Here is a 23,518-nt window from a genome sequence, read left to right as displayed (position 1 = left end):
CTTTTCCTCCCTGGAGAGAACATCCAGGCCTCAGTGGTATTTCAGCTCCAGGCCCAGAAAAGCAGCAAAACCAGGTGGGCCATGCCAGAACCAACTGCAGTGACTGAAGGCCCCCTGCCCTGTCACTGACCAATCAGTGGAGACCAAAACTCTGAAAGGGCACCAGGGGACAACCGATGACTATTCTGCTGAATCCTCCCCTAAGATTCCCACCTGCAAGACAGAGAGAGAAGACTTCAGACAAAGGACCCAGGCTGGGTGCTCTCCCCCTGGGGAGCAGCCCAGGCCATTCCCATTTCCTCCTCCTTGCCCCACATATTTCCTCACAGGCACCGCGTCTCCTAAACTCTACGGCGATGGGCAGCTGGCAGCTTGTCCCAGGCCGATCCCCTGAACCCGTCCCCAAGGCCCCCTCTCCTCTGACTTCCCAGTGAGCTCGGGCAGCCCAGCCCAGGCTCTCCTGCTGCTTCCTCTATGCTGAGCCCTTCCTTGTTTCACTGTCCCCAGCTTTAATAAATGTATTCTTCACAGTTCATTTATGTTGTGAAATCCCTTCTACACGAAGTCAGGAACCCACACACTACCGGCTGCCCCTAGGCAGACACCCTCAGGACAGGCCCCTGTTCAGTAACCAAGTGACACGGCACCCAACCCCATCCTATCCTGAGTCTCTGTCACTAGGGCCTGGCTCTGTTCTCCAACCAGGGTGTGAGTTCTGGTTGTTTTGTTCAATGTCACACCTCAGGAATCTGGCTCAGCCCAACAGACACGTGAGTGCCCCTGAGTGTCGGAAAACTGACCACATGAGCACACATCACTTTTCACAGCTACTTAACAGGGGAAAATCTTCTTCTGCAGCTACAAACAAAACATTTTATTTTCATTATACAACCACAGAACTGTATTCTGGAGACTCAGTGCCTCCTCCAGCTTCCCAGTGCACAAATCCACGTGCCCTTCCCTCTGCAGGACAGCGAGGCACGGTGTGCTTACACGCAGGCCCCTTTTCCTTCAATACCTAACTTTCCAGGTGTTGTGGTTGCCTTGCTTTGTCTAGCTTCAGGGAACAGAAAAAGTGCAAACTGCAAAAGGGTCAGCTCAAGAGCAGGTGGGAAAAACTTAGCATAGTAACTCCAGACACCGGAAAACACGGCATTTCAGGAAGAGGTGCAAAACTAATACTTGGGGTGTCTCTTTATCTAAGGAGGAAAGGAAAGAAAATGATTGACCATGCATAATTCAGCCAAGACTTGGGGTTTGAAGGAGGAGAAATTATACACAGGAATCATGCTGGTGGCTGGGTCCTTCAAAGCGTGGAGAAATGTAATATTGCATCTCAAATACATTTCATGGTCTACTTAATTTAATAAAAAAATTGCATTTCAGAGTCACAGATGGCTCTGATAAGATGAAGGAATACATGAATACTGTTACCAACAGTGTCACTGAAAAAGTTGTCTAGCTCAGTGGTGAGATCAAATTTTCAACTAGCTAAAAGAAGACTACCAATACAGACTCATGGGCAAAGCAAACACATATATAATAAAACAACAAAAATTTGCATATTTTATGTGCTTTCTATGTTTTTAAAACAAAACAGTGGTTGCTAACATTTTTATATGAAAACACCATTTTCATGTAAAAATTGCAAATGCTTACTGGCTAAGTCACCTTTGAGAATATATAACGCAGAAAACACCCAAAGACTGAGGGTTACATTGCACAGTTTCACTTCTTCCAGATGAGTTTGGATGACTGCAGTCGTCTCTAGCACTGAGAGAGAACGGCAGAATCAGAGACGCCGGTCTCACGGCAGAGGCCAGCACCCGAGAGGCCTCGCCCGGTGCTGGAGGGCGTGCAGGCAGCCGCGGTCTTCACACCTGGTGTGGAGGTACCCCACAGCAAAGAGCAAAGAGCAGTGGGTAAACCACGTGTCAAAACAAAACCTCCAAACTGCAAGTCACAGGAAAGTATTTCTGTATCAGCATCGGTGACAGGGAAGCTGCAAAGCTGGGCCAGTAAGGCCGTGAGGGGACCCACTGCAGGTCTCAGAGGTCCCAGCATTTGCTTCCTCATGGAAAAGAGGGCTGTGCCCAACAGGGAAGCACGACTGAAGGCTGAGGCAGGGGAGCCAGGAAGAAAGCCACAGAGGGTGACAGATGGGCTGAGTTGTCAAGGTCCTGGCAAACCACCACAAGGACGTTGGCTTTGGCTTTTGCCCTGAGTGAAATGGAGCTGTTTGGAGGGTTTTGAGCAGAGAAAGGGCCTGACCTAACATCTTAAGAAAAGCCATTTCTGCGCTCTTCTGAGAGCGGGCGGTAGGAGCAGATGAGCATTGATGCCTTTGACCTGTAAGGAAGCTATCGAGGTGACTTCAGTGAGACAAAGGTGGCAGCCCGGGAAATGGACCAGGACAGATGATGAGGAGGGTTGGGACCCTGCGTTTATTCTGAGGGTGCAGCCAACAGGGGTTCCTGGCAGAGTAGAAGTAAGTGTGAGAGAAAGCACAGCCGAGGTGATAAGCTTTGTGGCCTGTGGAACCAGAAGGATTTGCAGTGATGAGGGCACAGGAGGCTGGGGTTGAAGCAGGTGTGGAGCCAGCTATGACTCATACAGGTAGAGTGTTGAGGAGGCAGTTGAGCGTGGTTCCAGGGGGAAGTCTGGGCTGAGATATAGAGTTGGGGGGGTCAGTGGATGACACCAAGAGCCAAGAGACCATGAGATCACCGAGGGATTGAGTGCAGACAGAGATGGAGAGAAGGTTCTAGAATGGGAGAAATACCAGCATCTTTGAGCTGATAGGAATCCAGTGGAGAATAAAGACTCTATGATGCAGGGAAGACAAGGAGGAGCAGCTGGAGTGAGTCGCAGTGTGGGAAGAGGGGGTGCTGGGGCATAGGTGGCGGGGCCAGCGTGAGGAAAGGTCCTTGTAGCAACAGGCAGGAAGGCAAGTGCGTGGTGGAGAACAAGGGGTGGGTGGTAGGTGGAGAGGCAGACAGGGGCCACTCTTCAGGCAGATGCGACTCTCCCTGTAGAGTTAGAATCAGGGTCTTCCACGGAAAGAGGAAGGAGGGGGAAGCATTAGGGCTGAGGAGAAAGGCACGGGCTGAGCTGCCATTTGCAAGCTGGACGGCCGGTGGAGCCACAGCAAGATTGGCTGAGACACTGAGGACCCATGAAGCCCATGGTCAGGAATTTAAAATCGAAGCAGTCTGCAGGGTAGACTATTTTGTATAGCTTTGCTGAGACCTGATTGACACACGTAACGCCCATCTTCATTTACCCAGGTATACACCTGGGCTGGGCAGAGAGACAGAGTCACCTCGGTTCTGGTTGTGCTGCGCTGATGCAAGGAAGCAAGAGGATATTCAAGTTGAAGTGTCACAGGTGTGTGAGGCCTGACCATGGATAGAATACTGGGTAAGAAGGGGACAGAGGACACAACAGGGATGGGGGGAATGGTAAGATTAACAGATTCATTCCATTGTTTCCCAAAAGACTGAATGAAATACAAATGAATCTTGAACACTGGGGGGGGGGTGGTACGCAGGTGGGCTGGGATGGGAGTAAAAGACAGAAAACTGTACTCGAACAATTAAATAAATAAAATTTAAAAAACCAAATGAATCAAGAAGGATCTCAAAAGATTTTTAAATTAGAAGTGAAGTACAAGAAATAGAGACAAAGCAGAAACGAACTAATCAGAAATTGGAAAACCAATAGAACTAAAGTTAGAAATTGGTTGCCAGAAACAAAAACAATTAAACAAATCCATTTGTTAACCTAATTAAGAAAAAGAGAGAGAAAGTAAAAACATTCACATTAAGAAGATGGCAGGATGGACTTCCAGCCAAGATGCAGGCATAGGTAGACACACTCTGCCTCCTCACACAACCAAGAGGACAATAACAAATTTAAAGACAACAACAAAAAACCCAGAACTGACAGAAAACTGAACTATTTAGAAGTCCGACAACCAAGGAGTTAAAGAAGAAACATTCATCCAGACCCATAGGAGGGGCGGAAATGGTCAGCTGGGCAGGGAGGACTTGGGGCAAGGCAGGGGCTTGTGGACTGGGCAGTACCAGATTCCCATGCGGAGAAACTGGGAGGAACAACTGGGGAGCGAGACAGATGGCACAACCCAGGGTTCCAGTGTGAGGAAATAAAGCCTCAAAACCACCAACTGAAAACACATTTGGGGTTGAGGTGGCAGGAGAAACTCCCATCACAGAAGAGTCTGTTGGAGAGACCCATAGGGTCCTAGAATGTAAACAAAACTGCCCACCCAGGGATCAGCACCAGAAGGGCCCGACTTGCTTGTGGGTAGGAGAGGAAGTGACTGAAAGCTGGCCAAGAGCTGAGCAATGGCATTGTTCCCTCTTGGACCCCTCCCCCACTGACAGCACCACAACTCATCAACTTGGGTTGCCCCACCCTGGAGAACATCTGAGGCTCCATCCCTTACTACATAATAGGCACACTGAGACAAAAAAGAAGTATGGCCCAAATGAAAGAACAGATCAAAGCTCCAGAAAAAAATACAACTAAGTGATGAAGAGATAGCCAACCTATCAGATGCAGAGTTCAAAACACTGGTAATCAGGATGCTCACAGAAATGGTTGAGTATGGTCACAAAATAGAGGAAAAAGTGAAGCCTATGAAAAGTGAAATAAAGGGAACCGACAGTGAAGGGAAGGAAACTGGGATTCAAATCAATGGTTTGTAGCAGAAGGAAGAAATAAACATTCAACCAAAACAGAATGAAGAAACAAGAATTCAAAAAAAATGAGGGTCTGAGGAACCTCCAGGACAACTTTAAACATTCCAACATCTGAACCATAGGGATGCCAGAAGGAGAAGAGGAACAGCAAGACATTGAAAATTTATTTGAAAAAATAATGAAGGAGAACTTCCCCAATCTGGCAAAGGAAATAGGCTTCCAGGAAGTCCAGCAAGCTCAGGGAGTTCCAAAGAAGTTAGACCCAAGGAAGCACACACCAAGGCACATCATAATTATATTACCCTAAGAATGAAGAGAAGAAGAAAAATCTTAAAAGGAGGAAAAGAAAAGGAGAGAGTTATGTACAAAGGAGTTCCTATAAGACTATCAGCTAATTTCTCAAAAGAAACCTTGCAGGCAAGAAGGGGCTCTAAAGAAGTATTCGAAGTCATGAAAGGCAAGGACCTACATCCAAGATTACTCTATCTAGCAAAGCTATCATTTAGAATGGAAGGGCAGATAAAGTGCTTCCCAGATAAGGTCAAGTTAAAGGAGTTCATCATCACCAAAGCCTTATTATATGAAATGTTAAAGGGACTCTCTAGGAAAATAAAGAATATCAAAAACTATGAACAATAAAAATGACAACAAACTCACAATTACTAAAAACTGAACCAAAAATCAAAAACACAAACTAAGCAAACAACTAGAACAGAAACAGAACCACAAAGATGGAGATCACATGGAGGGTTATCAGTGGGGAGGCAGGGCATGGGGGAAAAGGTACAGAGAATAAGTAGCATAAATGGTAGGTATAAAATAGGGTGGGGAGTGTTAAGAATAGTGTGGGAAATGGAGAAGCCAAAGAACTTACATGTATGACCCATGGACATGAACTAAGGTCAATCTCTGTGAATGGACGTGGAAAGACGTCTAGGACATATTATATACAAATATCAAATGGAAGGATAGAAGGAAGGAAGAAATGAAGGAAAGAAGGAATAAAGAAAGGGAGGGAGGGGTATTAAATAGAACTGGAAACATATTTTTTTTTAAACAATTTTCAAACAATTTTCAGGTTTTTATTTTATTTTTTTTAAATATTTTATTATTTATTTCTTAGAGGGGAGGGGGGGGGGGGTGGCCAGCCAGGGCGAAACATATTTAAAAAGTGATATCATGACTAGAATGCAGAGAGAAGGCTGCAAAAATTAAATGTGGGAAATTTCATTAATATATTACCTTATAATTAATATCTAAATAAAAATGTTATGATCATCTCTATAGACACTGAAGAAGCATTTGATAAATTCAACATTTATTCTTGATTTCTGAAGCACTCAGTAAAGGAAATGGATGGGTATTCAATCTAATATGACACACGCACACACACAGGTACACATGCACCGAAGTATACATCTCCACCCCAAAGCCAATATAATGTTGAACAGGAAAATTATAGGAGACATGTTCACCAAAATTAACTAGACAAGGATGCCTACTGTCTCCACTACTATTTAATATTGTCCTGGAGATACCGGACAATGCAGTTGGATAAGGAAAATAAATCAGAGGTATTAAAAATCGGAAGAAATAAAACAATAATTATTTTCAGGTTTGCTTTTGCAATTATGTAATTAAACAGAACCTTGGTTCATATAAAAATAAAAAGGTGGCATGGATGGCCAGGAAACCCTACCAATGAGCAATAAAGTCAAATGAACCTGATCAGAATGAACACCTGCCATAAAGCCCCAATAATTATTGTGGTGCCAGAAAATGAAAAGCAAAGAGACCAATGATAGAGAACAGAATTTTTGAAATTGAATCAAGTGCAAATGGAAATTTGATGTATTTTCATGGTGGTGCCTTTAATCTGTAGTATAGAGATTTGCAAAAATGGCATTAAGACCACCAGACTAGAAAAAAAATGTTGAATCCATACTTGACACTATACAACAAAATAAACCCAAATGGGTCAATAAATAAAGGTACTAAGAAAATATGGGTGATTTCCCTATAACCCTGGAATAAGAAGGCCTTTTAAAATTTTGACTCAAAATCCAAAGCCACAAAATGCTGAATTCACCTACATCTTTAAAGTGGCAAAAAGAAAAGTAAAAAAAATGACAGTCTGAGAAAAATACTTTCAACTCAACTCTCAAGGATTAGTCTGCATAATTCATAAGGAGCTCCTAGAAACCATTAAAAGATTAGCAATCTAATTTAAAAAATGGGCTAACAAGAAACATAAATAACAAACGGATGAGAAGATGCCCAATCTCACTTGTAAGACAAATGCAGTTTAAGCCCAAGATGACATAGCCTTTTTCAATTCTCAGACTGACAAACACAACATAGAAACCAGCACCCACTGGGGAATCTCTACAGAGGGCCACCCGTGACTACCTGTGGGTGAAAAATGGAAACTGTGGAACATATTAGCAACTTCAAGCAAAACTATCAAAAAGCATTTGCCCTCACTCAGCTGCTGAGAACCTGAAATCCAGCACATGTACAAAATGAAATATGTACATACACACAGAGTCATTAACTACACCATTGTATGCAATAGCAAAAATAAACAAACCAATAAACAAAAACCCAAGCATCTACCAATGACTGATGAGCTATAGTCTATCTACACAAAGGATTACTGTGTGACTAAATAAAGAAAAAAGACAGTCTTTATTGATATGGAATTATCTCCAAGGTACATTATAAAGGGGGAATAGTACAGAACAGCATTTGTAGCATGCTATTTCTTGCATAAAACAGGAGAAAACCAAGAATATACCAGTGTCTGTCTGTATTTGCATAAAGACCCCAGGAGGCGGTCCATGGGATACTGATGAAGAAACTTGGCTCCTGGGATGAAGAATAGGCACCTAGTGGCAGGATCAGAACAGGAATTTTTAAGGTGCACCTTTCATATTATAGATGCTCCTCGATTTATGAGGAGGTTGTATCTTGATGAACCCCTCATAAGTTGAAAATATCCTAAGTTGAAAGTACATTGAATACACTAACCTACCAAACATCATAGCTTAGCCCAGCCTACCTTAAACATGCTTGCAAATTAGCCTACATTTGAAAAATTATCCTGAGTTTCATCTCAAGAGTAATTGCCTTCCTCCCTCTCTCACCAAAAGCAGGAGATGTGATGTGATGCAGAAACACAGAACACAATATCCAAAATCGCTGGCAACACAGCACACTGTAGAGCATCAGTGCCCACCCCACCCCCACCCCCGCCGTGGTCGTGGGGCTGCCTGGGAGCTGAGGCTCACTGCCACTGTGCAGCCTCCTGGGAGACTGTCGTATGTATTGCTAGCCCAGGAAAAGGTCCAAGTTCAAAATTCAAAGCACAGTTTCTATGTATCAGTTTCACACCATTGTCAAGTCGAAATACTGTGAGTTAAGCCATTGTGAGTCAGGGACCATTAGTATTTTGACTTGTACCACGAAGATGTTTATTACTTACTACAAATCAAAATACAGAAAAAAAGGAAGATGAAGGGAAAGGGGGAGAAAAGAACTGGGAGAATAGACTGGAACATTGAAGGATTCGGTACAAATACAAAAATTAAGCTTTGGACTCGGTATAAAAACTGAATGGGGCGTCCTAAAGTTATCTTTCAATAGCCAGGAAATAATATATTCCAATGCCCTATATGTAGAGCAATTGAGAAATAATCTGCAAGGTTCAGAAAAGAGGAGATCTGTTTAAAAAACAAATGTTAATAGAATTCCTACATAGCACATGAAATCCCAATACAATGCAATGCACTGTTACTAGTGGCCCATCTTCCTGAACCCAGGGGTCCAAAAGTGCCCTGTGAACCATTCTCCCCTGAATGAACAAAGATCACATTTGTCTCCTGGAACAAAGGAGCCAGACACATTCCACAAAGGTCAGGATTAAGGTAATCTCAGGAGATCTCTGCAACTGAGAGGCTGTAAACCTCTGAGAATCTCTGCAGCTTTTTGCTCTGCCAGGTGAGTTAAACCATAATGCTTTCCCATGGCTTTATTCATATCTAGCCCTTTCCTCAAGGGCCACCAGTGAAGTTCCAGGAAAATTCTCCCGAGACATTTCTCCTTCGGAATTGCTGGGTGAGCTCCAGCCTTCGGGACAAGCACAGGTGCAGTGCCAGTGAGATAGCGAGGGTGGGGACAGTTCCTGCAGAAATGGCACCTGTGTGAGTAGGGCAGCAGGGGGAGACCACCAGCTCCCTGTGAACAGGGTCAGCCTAGGACTGGAGACTGGCCCTCATACCTAGAGGGTGCAGTCTCACAACCTGCTTCCGAAACCCTGTGTTTTCACAGAGATAAATAATAAAGTTCCCAAAGCAGAAAAACAGAGGAAAACAAATTATAATTGTGTGATAATAAATGCTTACATTTCGGTGCATATTTTATGTCTTTATCAAAATGATTCATACTTCATGTTTAGGAAATTGCTATCATATTACATCATTTTATAATTGGCTGTTTCACTTATAGCATAAGACAGGGGAGAATGATCATCCCAACAGCTAAGTAATTTCACCAAACCGCTCATCCTGTAATTTTGCTTTTCCCCAAATATTCATCATCATATAATAATGGCCACAATAAACATCTTTGTTCATGAATCTTTGCAACAATTTCTAAAATTAATTCCTTAGTTTAAATTCCTACAAGTGAAAGTTGCTGATTGTAAACAAAATATCTGAAGATTGTACCCATTCCATCAACCGGTTTTCCAGGGCAGCTGTAAGGACTGGCGTTCTTACCAGAAGTGGGGCTTAACTTTGCCCGCACAGATGGGGGAAAAGAGACCTGGGTAAATTCACGCTTCTCATCTGTGAGTTCTCCTGTCCCCATGGTGGGGTGCCATCTCTGCAAGCCTGAGAATGAGCTTTCTGCTAGAGCTTCATCCGTTGCTTCTGCTTTGTAAGAGAGCTGCATACCTAAAGGCCATATCTTTTGTCATGTGGCGACCTTTTTCTAGTTTTTTGTTGGTGGTTAATCTTCCTGGAGATTTCTAATGTTCAGTTTTAGTGCTCAGGTAGCAAAATCTCTTCCTTTTCCCCACTTCACTCAGACCCTTCAGCAGAACACATCTTCACAGAATCACTTCCAACCAACCAAGCACCACTTGCCGCTCAGTTTGCCCAATCAATCCATCAGCTGCCCACCCTGTGTTAGGGCAGTGCCTCTGGAATATTTCCACAACGCACACACGGAAGATGAAAACATCCGCATGGGACACAGGGCTGACCCAGGCCTCCGAAGTAGGCCGAGGGGAGCAATGCTGCAAGCCTGCCCTAACCGTGCTGGGCACAGCAGCCAAGGAGCCCGCTACTATAGACCTGAGGTTGGGGGTGGAGTGGGGACGGAGATATTCCCTGTCCTCACACTGCTTAGTGACTCTAGAGATACAGGAACCCAGATGGCCAGAGATAAAGACAGCAAGCCCTCTCTTGGAGTCCAGGCACATCCCCAGGGCAGCTGCAGAAACAGCTGATATTTTTGCTGGTCTTGGCCTGATGGACAGAGTTTTGACCGGGAAGTGGGAGGAAGAATTTCTATGATGTGGGGATGGTTCAGACAAAGCAAAGGCCCTCTCCCCAGAAGACCTGCTCAGCACGGCTGGGGGATGGTAGGGGAGCACAGGGCAGTTCTGTGTCTTGTTGACCAGCATGCTCTCCACTGCTTGTACACTGACAGATGCGCTTTCTCTGGGGGACAGTTTGGCCCCCCCCTTTTTTTTTAAAGATTTTATTTATTTATCTTTAGAGGGGAAGGGAAGGAGAGAGGGAGAGAAACATCAATGTATGGTTGCCTTTCGTGCATCCCCTGCTGGGAACTGGCCTGCAGGGAACCGGCCTGCAACCCAGGCATGTGCCCTGACTGGGAATTGAACCTCGATCGTGTGGTTCACAGGCCCGCACTCAATCCACTGAGCTACACCAGCCAGGGCAGTTTGGCCCCTTAATAACCTTAATCATACAGCAGTTACTGTAAAGCGCACAGTTAGATAGAAAACCCACTAACCGATCAAACACTGATTACACCACTGCTGCTCCTGGATGTGCCACGGACGGGGTGCTGGCTGCCAGAGACGGGGGATGAGGAGATCCGGGGCTCTGGTCGCTGAGCTGCTTTCCAGGCACCTTCGGTTCACGCGAAGAACGTTTCTTCACAGGCTCAGAGTCATTATTCCCAGTTCTAAGTAATACGTCACATCCATTTCAATCAACAATGAAAATCACCAAGACAATGGATACCACCTAGAAGAGTCCATGCAGGAGCTCTTGGGAGACCAGAGGACTCCCTGGAATCTCCTCAGGTCTTGCAGAGGTGGTTGGGGAATTGATCGGCTCCAGGGCCCTCTGACCTGAGACCTGGAGAGTCACACATAGTCCCTGCCCCTCCCTCTGGTGACCACCGCGCCTGGCCGTGGCCCTTTGAGAGCTGCTGTGAGAAGAATGCCATCTGTGCTTCTGGCATCAACTAGTAACGCACCAGCTAGTCCCCAGTCATTTGTAAATTCATGTGCAGTGAGTATGTATTCTAAAGAATTGGAACTCCTGCTAGCTTCCTGAATGTTATAAAAAGCCAAAGTGAAAAAGACCAAGATATCAGGAAAAGTTAAAAAGGAGAACTAAACCATTTGTAGCAATGATGAAGCTCCGTTTTCATAAGCAATGAATTCACCTTTTGAGAACGTCCCATTTGGGACTCCTAAAACCACAAAGACAAGAGCGATCAAGCGCGGCCCCTCGCTACTCCTCTCACACTGTTCCGCCTTTCCTTGCCTGTGTGGGGCGCTCTCGGAACGGCCGCTTCCCAGGACGGCTTTGCAACATTCGGTGGCCTACAAGGGAAAAGCAATGACTCTCCCAAGGAAATGACATGAGCTTTGGAAGACAACATCTATCATACTCTGCACAACTTGACCCCCGAAAAGGCCACAATCACTGCCATTCACTCAGTCTTCATCAAGCTGTGATTACCATCCACGCCAGAAACAGTGGAGATAATCAAAGAGCCAATTTCCTTCCAAGCAGCAGTTTCCTGTGGTCACTTTTGCCTTTCCCAAAATAGGTTTTCAAAGCCCAAGCTAACTGCTTCTGCAACACCCCCTGTAAAAATCTCTCATAATGTGGCCTCTGTTGCTACGAAGTTTTCAAGTCTCCCTCTTCCTGCAGCTCTTCCCCATCCTGCAGCCTCCTCCGGGAGGACACGCTCACACCTCCCAGTCCGCTCCCAGAATTCTGTGCAATCGCGCATCACAGAGGCATCTAGTTCAGCTACATGAAATGACTGATATCATTCAACTTAGTATTTCAGATGGTCTTTGTTTAAGTCCAAGACAAGGACTGCATTTCATTTGTGGGTTTTTTCCCCAGGACCGGTTCAAGATACTCAGGAAGTTTGTTGGGGAAAAAAATGGTTGGCATCATTAAAGATACTATTCACTGATCAGAGTACATAAAACCTTTTAAAGAGCAAACATGCGTGGCAGCGGCATTCTAAAAACAGGAAAGCGCGCCCGTGCCCCCTGACAGGCCGTCCCAGCCACTGGCACTGGTTCTGCCCCTTCACCTCTGCTGTGACACGGAGATTGCTGATCCGTATACGTGCACCGTCTCGATCTTTCACGCTGGTGTTAAGATGAACAAAATGTTCCCAGACCATTGCTCCCTTGCCGGACTCGCAGCTCGTTGGGTGAGTGTCTCCAACTGATGCTGGAGGAACAGGAAGTCCAGCCAAAACTTGGCAGCACAGAACCGCTGTTACCGTGGACATGGGGTCACCTACCCTGTCCGATGGGGAATGTGGGCACGTGTGGTGTTAGAGAGAGACTGCATCAGGCCCCATCAGTCACCCGCATGAAGGCAAGAATGGCAGTGGCAGTGCACACATACCTGGCATTTACATGCAAAGGCACCATATGGAATTCAGAGAGCAGGAACTCTGGACAGCCAGACAAGCTTTAATGCCCTCCTTGCTAAACTGTACTGTGTGTGCATGTGCGTGCATACAAGCTCCTGTGTGTGTGTGTGTAGCTCTGCAAGGGTCCTGCAGGTTACAAGAGAAAGAAGAAGGCTTGGGATGGTGATATGACTCAGGACTCAGGCACAGCTCTGCCTGCCACTGTCCTGAGCACCTTACACTGATTGGACCCTCCCAGCAACCCCTCGGGCATGACACCACGTCACCCACACAGTGGAGGTTTCATGACTTGCCCACTCTGGTGGGGCTGGAGAGTGACAAACTGGAATTCGAACCTGGGCACCCTGCTCTTGAGTCATGCTTCTCATCACCACACTGGGTCTCGTACTGCTCAGCCGGGGAGACGCAGCTGAGTCAGGGAAGGGTTCAGGCAGCCAGGCTGGTGACCGAGGCTCTCCGTTTCCGCCACAGGTCAGCTCCCTTGCAGCCTGCAAACCTGACACACAGCAGGTTCCCTGGTGCTTGGGAAAGCCCACCACTGCTGGCTTCCAAGTGGTTCTGGGCAGTCAATGCGCAGCCGTGCTGAGCACTGAAAGACTAGACAAACTTCCAGCCATATGAGCTAATGATACATAGGGACTGGCACCCTTGCAATCATCCTCTTGCTCAAGCTGGAAGCTCGCCTCCTTTCTAAGTCCTTTTCACAGCGCAGGAGCGGAGGTTTTCGGCAGCATTTTCCCAGCAACCCTCTGCTCCCTTCGCTCTCCCAGTGGCGACCATCTCAGCACCGACTTTGTTCCTCACAGGGGTGCATATCAGAGAATCGGAACTGTGACTGGGTCATAAATGAGAAAACTTGTTGTTGGAAAAATAAGGTGCTCCTGTCACGAGGAGATGAACTTAGAGGTACAGGCTTCAGTCTCTTGCTTGAGAACTATCACTAACGAGGAAAGTGACGAAAATCAAGTTTCTAAACCTACAAAACTAAACACATTGCTGGTGGGGCCACCACACTGGAATTCAACCTGCCAGCCGGCCAAGTTCAAATAGCAACCACGTTTGCAAGTGCAAGGGCCCACCAGCAGAGCTGTGGCTCAGAGCTGCTGGCTCTGGGGGTATGCACCAGACACCCCTCAGGAGCAGACATGCAAGTGCCAGACATCCGAAGATGGGGGTACGACCCTCACCCATGGACGAACATCAGAGGGTGGAAACCCTGGACCAGCCCTGAGGAGGAGGCCAGGGGTCGGCAGCACAGGCTCCAGCCAGTCCAGCCGTGCAGGTTAGGCACAGCCAGTGTCAGCGCAGGGCAGGGCTGAGAAAGTTCCAGCTTTAGAGAACAAGTAGTTTCATCGAAGTGCCCAGATGAGCCTCTGGCTGTTGGCTTGGGGGGCCTGCCTGGTCCTGGCCCAGCCCCAGGTGGGCACTGTGGTACCAGGCAGCACAACTGCCACCAGATTCACCCCTTCCCCTGGGCAGTCTGTGGCTGCACTAGCCTTGTCTAATGAAAATGGTAGTTTTGGAGTCCTTCCATTAAGAAACGCATGAAAGCTCTCAGATTAGCCAGGAACAAGGGGAAAAGCACCCCCAGGCTGGGATAAGGGGTCAGGCAGAGCTTTGGGGAGTGTGTGCTGCTCATTCTGCCATTTGGACATGGGTCACTGATTCCGAGACTGGTAAAAGCTTCCTCCCCATCTCAGTATGACAACAGAGCAAATTTAAACAAAAGGTCTTGTGTTTTGAAAACTGAAGCAAAGGCTGGGAATAGTTCCCTTCAGGTGCACTGTGCTTTGTTTAAAACCCAAACAGACATTTCTCATGATCTCTCACCAGAGCCAACTTCATTTTAATGTGCTAAGTTAAATAACCACCAGAAAGGTGAATGAGCAAACACCTCGAGACTTCTCACCTAGACGTGTCAGGTCGCAGCTGCCTGAGCTCAGTGTGCACGCCCCCAGCACACGACCAGTGAGGCCTGCAAACTGGTCTCCCAGATCCAAACGCTTCAGTCCCTACAAAGACCAGAACAACTAAGAACGAGACTTTTGAGTCCAATTAATAGTAAGAGCTTCAGCATCAAAACGAAGTTTAAAACTGGCCTCTACCTGTCCCTGTCTCCTCTAGGTGATCTTGAACAAGCCTGATGACGTCGGACACATCAATCTGATGATCCCTTTCTTCTGTTTTGGCCTCATTGGATCCTCGTGGGCAAGAACAATCCTTGCCTCCAGTTTTCTTGCAGAAGATAAATCTCCAACAGTCAAACATTAGTCTGTGGTGTGAAAAACAGATTTTAAAAGGAAAATGAGTTCACACTGCCAACACACGTCAGAATCATTTCTTTGAACAAAGCTAAGATAACTAGATGCAGCTTCCAGTCACATTTATTCTGAAATGGATATTGTGTGTTTAAAATTAAATTCCTTCTTCTCCAACGAATTTCTACTATGTCAATGTTCAATTAACTGAGCAAACTTCTTATATGATATTGAGGTGAAATAGAGTTGCATTAGGAAAAATGTTTACTTCTGCTGCTTACAAGAAAGCAAAACCTAGATTTTGCCCCTTGACCTTCAGTCTCTTATTTCAAGGATATAAAAGTCTCGATTCTCCTGGTCTCAATGTCACAGTCTACTTCACTCCGCTGGCAAACTTTCAACACCATCGCTGATGGCTTATTTAGATTACTTAAGAACATTTTAAATCCCCTAAGTAAAGAATGTCCTGAGAGTTCCAGAACAAACATTTAAAATCTTATTCCTCCAGTGAAGATTTGGCAAAGAAACTTAAATCAAGTGTTTTGGAAGCAGTCTTGAATTTAAAGAGATAACTAATAACTATACCCCAAACAGAAGCCATCTGAAATTATTTGCTGGACAAAGGATGCGTCTGCATGGGGTGATTACCAACACACTTCTTTGCACTTTGTCTTTTAGCGTATTTATGGTTCATTATTATTTCCCCTGTTGGCTCAGCACCTGGCAGGGTCCCTTCTTCGAGAATGAAGCTGTAAATAACTTGACTGGAATACATTTGACTTGTGGATCCACCAGTGATCCCACCTTTCCATTTCACTGCTTACACTCTGCTCTCTCCATTTCGGGTTTAGTTCAGTCCCTGCCTCAAGCGTCACCCACAGGGATGCCCTTAGTGGCCCTGCAAGAACACTGGGAGATTAGAAACATCTCTCCCTTTTGGAGGGCCCCACCTTCCCCCACTGTCCTGAGACAGGCCCCAGCCACTCGTTCCCTCCCTGGCCACCGGATGCCAGCCTGCACTTAGTGAGGTTCACAGGTCTGACCACCTTTCGGACACTTGGGCACCTTCATAAGCTACCCCAGTGCTGGCCGGCCCTAGGGAGGGGTTCCAATACGCCCCCTACAGGAGCACTTCGGCACTGAGTCTCAGGGATCATTCCAGAGAGAAAGGAGTCACCACAGGATGTTGGGGGTGGGGTCACACAGTTCAGATCCTCCATACTTTGGGATGTCACTGAGTCCACACCTGTCCCTAACAAGATGTCCCATTTCTCCCACCCCCTCCTCTTCCTGCTAAAGCATGCAGTTCTGCTGGGCTTCACTGCTGATCCTTCCAGACACTCCATCCCTTTGTTTTTATTAATGCTATTGTTGGTCAATAACTTGCTTATTACCCATATGTGCCTTTCATGCCTCATTTCCAGGAATGTCTTCCTGGTTCCTATAACCTTATTCCTTAAACTCCTGTGTGCAACCCCATCACCAGGAACCTTCACAGTGAAAATGGGAGAAGATGAGCCGTATCTCACATCCACTCTCCTCTGGCAGGACCTTGCGCCTCGGCATTTGTCATTTGTCCTTGGTTCCTGTTCTTTCCAAGAAAACGGGAGCGTGCCTGGTGCTCCCGGGAAGGCACAGCCTGTCAAGTGCCGCCAGACCCAGGTGCACAGACTTTGGATTGCTTAAGTGTAGTCTTGACATCAAAAAAGGAAGGTTTCCCTGATTAAAAACAAAACAGCAAATCCTGTTTTGTCCTCTTTCCTGCCAGATTCTACTGGGAGAATTTCAAACAGGAGCAGGCTACTTGTGATCGTAAACCTCCAGAAGGGACCAAGAAAAGGCGCAGTGTAGGCTTGCCCCTCTGTTCTCACTTCCCAGATCTGCCCGCAGGTCCCAGAGAGCTGTCCATTATCTGAGCCCTTCCACCAACCTGAGAAAGGTTCCTGCTGCTGCTGTCCTCAACTTGGCAAGATGTTACAAATTATCAGTACTCACTCAGTCTCAGGATACGATTGACAAGATCCAAGGTTTGGTTTTAATTTAGTTTGTTCTGAAAAACAGAACAAACGTGCCCTTCTCCCGACTGGACAGGGAGGCCATCCCCCACTTGGAAAGGACAAAGTCTGATGCTGCTTCCCCTCCCGGGCAGGTCGGCCACGGGCGCCAGAGACTCCTGGGTTTTGCTGAGGACAGCTGGTGCCAGGGGCCTGGGGAGGGTGGGGCTTCTGCCCTAGGATCACCCCTCCCACTAGGATTTTTATTTTTCAGCTGCTCTGGACAATGACATCCCCCAAAGTGAAGGACATCATGGTCCAAACAACCCCAAGACATGCAGGCAGGCACAGGTACAAGTGAGGGGGTGGCTTCCCCAACAGCGGATTTTCCACAGTTAAGTAACCCCTGGGGCACAAAGGACAGATCCAGATGTCAGACCCACCTCAGTTGTCACTGATACCTGTTCGTTTTAAAAATCTCAAGACTGGAATTCTGGCTGGTGGCTCAGTTGGTTGGAGCATCATCCCATAAACCAAAAGGTTGTGAGTTTGATCACCGGTCAGGGCACGTAAGAGAGGCGACCGAGTGATGTTTCTCACATCAATGTTTCTCTCTCTTTCCTTTCTCTCCCCTACCCCCGCTCACCCCTCACCCTTCCTCTTTCTCTAAAATCAACAAAAAAATATACTTAAAAATAATAATAGTAAAATAAATGAAAATCTCAAGACTGGCATGCACAGAGCAGCAAACTGTGTCAATGGCCTTTGGGAGTTCTGTCTGCCACTGGACAAGCCCTGCTAAGCACCCAGGACCAAGGTGAAATGGCAGTGGGCCCAAGGCTGGTCTTTATCTCTCAGAGGCTCTAGGTATCTCGCACAGAGCACACAGACCACAGCGCCGTCACTGGACGGCTAGGACTGGAGCAAGCCCAGTGGGAGACCCAAGTCAACTAATTTCATTGGCCCTCCTGTCTGCTCGGCCGAGATTCCAGCCCACCTGCATGGTCCACCTGGGTGCCGAGGGGACAGTCATCAGGGCAGCCCCCACTCAGGAGCTCAGAGTCCTGGGAGAGCCAGTTGGTATGTGGGCCAGAGTTCCCGCACACACATCCCGATGTCCGGCTCAGGGGCACTCCTGCACAGGGCACAGTCACAGGGCCCTTGGGAGAGTCTGATGGAAAGAAGTGCGGGCGGGGGGTTCCAGCACTGCGTGGCCTCTCACTAACAGGAGAGGAAATGTGTTAGTGTAAAAATCTGACTCTGCTGGCTCCAGCTGCTTCTCCATTGAAGCAGGAACCCTAGAAAAAAATGCATTTATAAAAGGGAAATATAGCACTGGCTGGTGTGGCTCAGTGGATTGAGTGCCAGCCTGTGAACCAAAGGGTCACTGGTTCAATTCCCAATCAGGGCACTTGCCTGGGTTTCGGGCCAGGTCCCCAGTAGGGGGCGCGTGAGAGGCAACCACACATTGATGTTTCTCTCCTCGTTCTCCCTCCTTTCCCCCTCTCTCTACAAATAAATAAATAAATAAATAAATAAATAAAATATTTTAAAAAGAGAGAGAAATATCCCAAACTGGCTGCATTGTTATCGCTCATAACGACTGTATTATCAGTTAAGAATTGCCCATCTTCAATATGTAGTTGTCTTCCCATTCAAAAAAAAAAAAAAAAAGGAAGGCGGCCCTAGGAAAGGGAGAGCTGAAGGTAAAGGGGGAGCTGCTTTCCCTGCCTGTTTATCCCCCCACCTCCTCTCCTCCCCCCTCACTGCGCCGCCTCCTCCCCCGCCCCTCTGTCCATCTCCGTCTTCTCCCCCTCACTCAGATGCTGCCTCTCATACCCACTCTCTGTGCAGGGGCCGGTCCTGTTCTGCATTCTTGCTCCAACCCTTAATTCTGAATGAGAAATAGACAAGGGAGGAGGGGGACACTGAGAAGATCTTAAATGCTCGCCAGCTGGTATGCTCATTGGCAATCACATCAGTACTGTCTTATTTGTTCTGAGTTGTCTCTTTGTTTCAGTTTAGTAATTTGAATAATAGTCTTCACTTTCTCAAGAGATTAGGCTGAATGGCCCCCAACTGTGAGTTACAGCCAACAAACATGTCACTTGACAAGTCTCGAAGGTCACCTGCCTGGGGCAGGCTCTTCAAGATGGGCACATGGTTGCTCCAGGGCCACCTCCAGCTGGTAGGGACTGGTCCTTTGGGCTCCAAAGACGTACTGGGAGGTTCTGGGAGGGGCCTGCATTTCCTGTGGATTCCGGAGCTCACTAGGGCTGCCATGATGCTTAATGAATCACATTCGGGATACGCCACGAACCACAAAGTCAAAATGTCCAGCCCCTGAGTTGTCCAAGAGTTTCTTGGTAATCATGGGGTGTCCAGTAACCTATTGTGGGCTGGAAGTTCTGAAAGTTTTACTCGAGGAAGCCCGGTTCTGTGGCTGCAGCCAGGCCATGCCAGCACAAAGCCTGCGAGGACACTAGAAACACCTGGGCAGTCCTCAAGCGGGTGCCGTCCTGAGCCTCATCAAGCTACCGCATGACGACTGAGAAGCCAGACTCCACCCAGCTCCTTGCAGCCTTTGCCGTAATTCAGGCGCTCAGCCCAGGGCAGTTCTTTCTGCAGGTATTTTGGTAAAGACACCCCACCCTGCTCCTCTACTGCCCTTGTCAAGGGAGAAAAGTCACTGAGCATCACCAGGCTTGCTTTGGGTGTGGGCTCTAGGCCCAGCCCGGTCAGGCTCGTGGCCTTGGCAGACCCCGGAGCCTGCGTTCTAAGGGGCAGCCTGTGAGACTGCACAGAGCTGAGGGCCTCTCTCCCTGGAGGATCACTATGAAAACGAACCTGCCGGTCCTGCGTGCTCAGCCCAGAGTCTTCCTGCTCTGTGAGCTGACATAAAGGGTGTAATGGAGTGAATTTAAGAGGAGAAAGCTAAGCTTTACACAGAACATTACGCTTCTGTGATTGTTGCTATTACTACAGTTACTAGCAGTTACACTTCTAACTGCTACTTCTCTTACAATCATACCACATCAACTAAATTGGGGGCCGGCTACTGTAAATCAGAAACATTTTGGAGGATACTACAGTATCCTCTATTTCAATTTCAGGCCCTCCACCCCCACCCCACCAACATGTTACAAAAGCTAATAACCTAGGGGCGGAGATCTCTCCCTTTGAAGTGATTGTAAACTCACTGCAAGTCACCAAGATAAATGTCCAGATTTTATTTCACGTCTTCAACCTCAGAAAAGGAAAATAAAGTTGATCGTGGACCACCAGGTTATAACATGAATGCAACAAAGCCCAGGGGTGGAGTCTCAAAATCAAAAGCTGGGATTTCCCGCAGAGAAATATCCCTCTGGAGTCAGTCACCTTTGTAAATTAAATTACGGCCTCCCTGTTAACTGTCCTTGCAGGCTTCTTGTAAGGAAGCTTCGCCTCTACCACTCTTTGTCATTGGGCGTATGTAACACTAAGAGGAATGCCCACCCCCCTTAGTGGCACGCCCCTTTATGCAAAATTTTACAGCCTTTCACACAAGTTACTTTTTTTCACTATTCTGTGAGGCAGCCAGGGAAGGCATCATCATCCCAATTTAACATAAAGCAAAACTGAGGCTCACAGAGGCATTGGTGCTCCGGGAGCGTTCGCTGCAGGCGCCCAGGCTCCTGCCCAGTTGTGAAGTCAGGACTCGGAGGGTGCTGCGGGGCCCAAGAAGGGGAGCGAACAGTTAAGGGGGCCCTAAAGTAAAGCGGAAAGCCCTCTCTTCCTACTGGTCCCATTTTACCAACTCATCCTCCTCTCTACGCATCCAGGACTGCAGGGCAGGACTGTGTCCTGTCCCCCGTCGGTGTGAGAAGGTTGGTCCCTCCCAGTGGCAGCTGGTCTAAGGAGAACATTTTGGTCCGAGAACTCAGGTCACAAAAGCAACTTTGGGCCAGTCGGTCCGTCAGACTTGCACATCAGAAGACCCTCCAGGGTGAGGGCTCCTCAGCGGGCCCTCACCCTCCACACTTACCAGCCGAGTGGGGTCTCCTGCCTCCACCGGGTGTGGGCTGCTGACGCTCAACCACCAGCAGCCCCTGGGGATGAACTTCTATTTTGGTGGCTCAGCCCTGACACTAGGTGGCCACACATCCTGGGGCCTCCCACGGCCGTCCCCTGCACATCCTGCCCGGGAGCTTATGGTCACCTTAACCCCTTCCCTGGCCAGGGTTCACAGGCAGTCACAGGCATTCTGTTAGGGACAACATCGGGCCAGCTGCCCCTAGATGGGGACGTTTCCAATTGAGTTAAGATTGCAGTTGCTCTAGGAAAAAAGTCTCCTCCGGTTGCTCTCTACCCCCATCCTCCTCCGCTGTGGCTCCTTTTTAAGTGTTTAGTGCTACACTGGAGCCAAAGGGATGAAGAGCAACAAAGGTGATTTTAAAAACACGTGGTAGGAATAGCCTAGGAGTTGAATGAGAAAACGACATTCTGTCTTCTAAACTGCAGGAGTCTTCTTTTCCGTTCCCGTTTGAAAGGCAAAGCAGCTAGGTTTCTGTCCCTTCCCAGCTGCTGAGCTGGGAGAACTTCCCAGAGCAACACGGCCAGGGGACATCCAGGCCACACTGCCCTGTCCCCACAACTGTCCCAGAAATGATGCATCAGCAGGCACCGGTGTGGCTCTGAGAGGTATTAGGGGATCTCTGGAGGAAAGAGCCCCCCCCGGGTGACACCTGTCGGGATGTGAGAGGAAGCCCTGCCCATGACCGTGAGGAGGCATCTGTGCACCTGCAGCTGCATCCTCAGGCCGGAAGGCTCCCTAGGCTGGGATCCCCTGGGGTCCCAGAGGCCAGAGGCCGGGCGGGGCAGATGGTGGGGGAATATGGTCCCAGCCTGCCCAGGCCGCAGTCCCTCTGCCTCCCAGACGCCGTGTCCGCGCCACCTCCTCCTGCCACCTTCTCCGCTCCCACCCCCCACGCACCTGATCCGGCCGTGGGACAGTCCTCCCCGCGGTCTTCGGCTCCCTGTCCTCCACGCTCGCAGGTGCCCACAGGTGTCAGCCCGCTGACGCCACGGTCTCCTCCCGTCCCCGGGCAGGGGAGGGGGGAAGGGGGAGGAGAGAGAGAGGGGGAGGAGAAAGGGCAGTGGAAGGAGGGGGACGTGGGCAACTGCGGAGGGGAGGGGAGGGACCGGAGAGGGGCAGGAGAGGGAAGGACGTAGGGGAGAGGCCGGGGTAAGGTGGACCGCCGGGACAAGTTAGAGGGAGGGAGGGCAGGAGGCAGGGGAGAAGTCGGGGGGAGAGGGAGAGAGGGCGGAGGGGCGGGGTGGACAGGTCAGGGAAGGGGAGGGCGGGGAAGGGAGGGAGCGGCAGGGGAAGGGGCGGGATTGAGGGCGGGGGGCGGGGTCGGAGGGCGGGGCGGCCGCGAGCCGGGTCCCCCTTCCCCCCAAGAAAGCAGGTCCCGGCCTTTCGCCAGGGGTCGCTCCGGCCCCGGACTCAGGCCGCGCGACCGTAGGGCACCGGGCGGAGTTGGGGGTCTGCTCCGGATTCTCCCCGGCCGAGACCCCACATCCTGGGGCTCACCTGCAAAACGGGTCCCGCCCGCTCCCTCGAGGCCCGGGGCCCCAGTCGGCCAGAAGGGAGACTGCGCGGCCTCCCCGAAGCGCGGGGTCCCTCGCTGGGACTCGCAGCCGCCCTGGGCCGCCCTGGGTCCCCGGCTTCCCTGGACCCGGGCTGCGGCCGGGCCTCGGGCGGGCCATCCTCGCGGAGGGAGGAAGCGGATCGCCGCTACTCGTGGGTCAGAAAACGGGAAACCCGAGCTCCGCGACTGCTTGGGGTTACGGTGCCCGTTTTCGGGTCTTCGGGCGCCTGCGTCGGCCGCCGCGCCTCTCGGCGTTAACGCAGAAGGGCGCCCCCGAGAGGAGCACGCAGGGCCCGGCGCCGCGGAGCCGGCTGCGTGGGTGCCAACCCTTGAGACACTTTTGCAAGGAAAGGAGAAAGACCCTGCCTTTTCATTCTTGTGTCTTCCAAGGTTCCGGGGAAACAGAAGTTTTCTGTTAGAAAACTAGAAAGGCAAAAAGAAAGGTATAGAAATACTAAAACATCCCCAGTGTTGATCTGGACAGAAACTTCAATTGGAGCTTTAAAATGTCTGCATTTCGTGGATAAAGATGGGCAGCCCCTTTGAATAAAACAAAACCAGAGTTCTTCCGAATGGGAAATACTAAGCATAAACCCAAAAGGCAACTCCAAGTGCAGGACACACCACGCTGAGGAGCCAAGCGCTGCCCAAGCCCCGCGCGCGCAGTCGCGGACCCTGACCTGGGCGGAGAGTGCCCGGGCGCTGAGCCGCCTGGGGCCAGACGGGCTGCGCCACGCCGCCCGGGGCCGGTGGGAAATCGGGGTGCGCGCCCTGACGCCGCTCTGAGTAGGGGCCCGGGCTCTCCCCGCCTGGATGCTGTGTCTCCAGGCTCCACACTCTCCTGCGGAGGCACTGGGGGAGGCGGGGGAGGGCGCGGAGGGAGAACAGGGGTTACTGAATGAACAGAGCCAGCAGGGTTCACTGAGGAAGGGGGCAGGCTGGGCTGGAGAAGATCTGGGGCAGTT

The 23,518-nt window shown here is 49.1% G+C and overlaps 1 protein-coding gene across 10 annotated transcripts in view; it reads right to left on the bottom strand.

Annotated features, from left to right (window-relative positions):
• Positions 1 to 22,254, bottom strand: part of MCF2L (MCF.2 cell line derived transforming sequence like) — a 167,919-nt gene extending 145,665 nt beyond the window's left edge. For 4 of the 10 annotated variants that reach the window (XM_037140751.2, XM_037140809.2, XM_037140790.2 and 1 more), the window contains exons 1-3: positions 21,896 to 22,254; positions 20,552 to 20,630; positions 14,771 to 14,943 (exon numbers count right to left, since the gene is read on the bottom strand). In XM_037140751.2, the coding sequence (XP_036996646.2) occupies positions 14,771 to 14,943; positions 20,552 to 20,559 (181 nt within the window). In that variant the 5' untranslated portion in view covers positions 20,560 to 20,630; positions 21,896 to 22,254. Of the gene's footprint in view, positions 1 to 14,580; positions 14,684 to 14,770; positions 14,944 to 15,514; positions 15,828 to 16,458; positions 16,597 to 20,551; positions 20,631 to 21,895 lie in introns of those variants that run through there. The other 6 variants (XM_037140759.2, XM_037140889.2, XM_037140775.2 and 3 more) reach the window with 5 other exon arrangements.
• Positions 22,255 to 23,518: the final 1,264 nt, after the last annotated feature.

This window comes from Artibeus jamaicensis, unplaced genomic scaffold (genome assembly GCF_021234435.1).
Source record: "Artibeus jamaicensis isolate MK-2021 breed Jamaican fruit bat unplaced genomic scaffold, CSHL_Jam_final scaffold_833, whole genome shotgun sequence".
NCBI lineage: Eukaryota > Metazoa > Chordata > Mammalia > Chiroptera > Phyllostomidae > Artibeus > Artibeus jamaicensis.
This window is presented reverse-complemented; position numbering and strand designations above follow the sequence as displayed.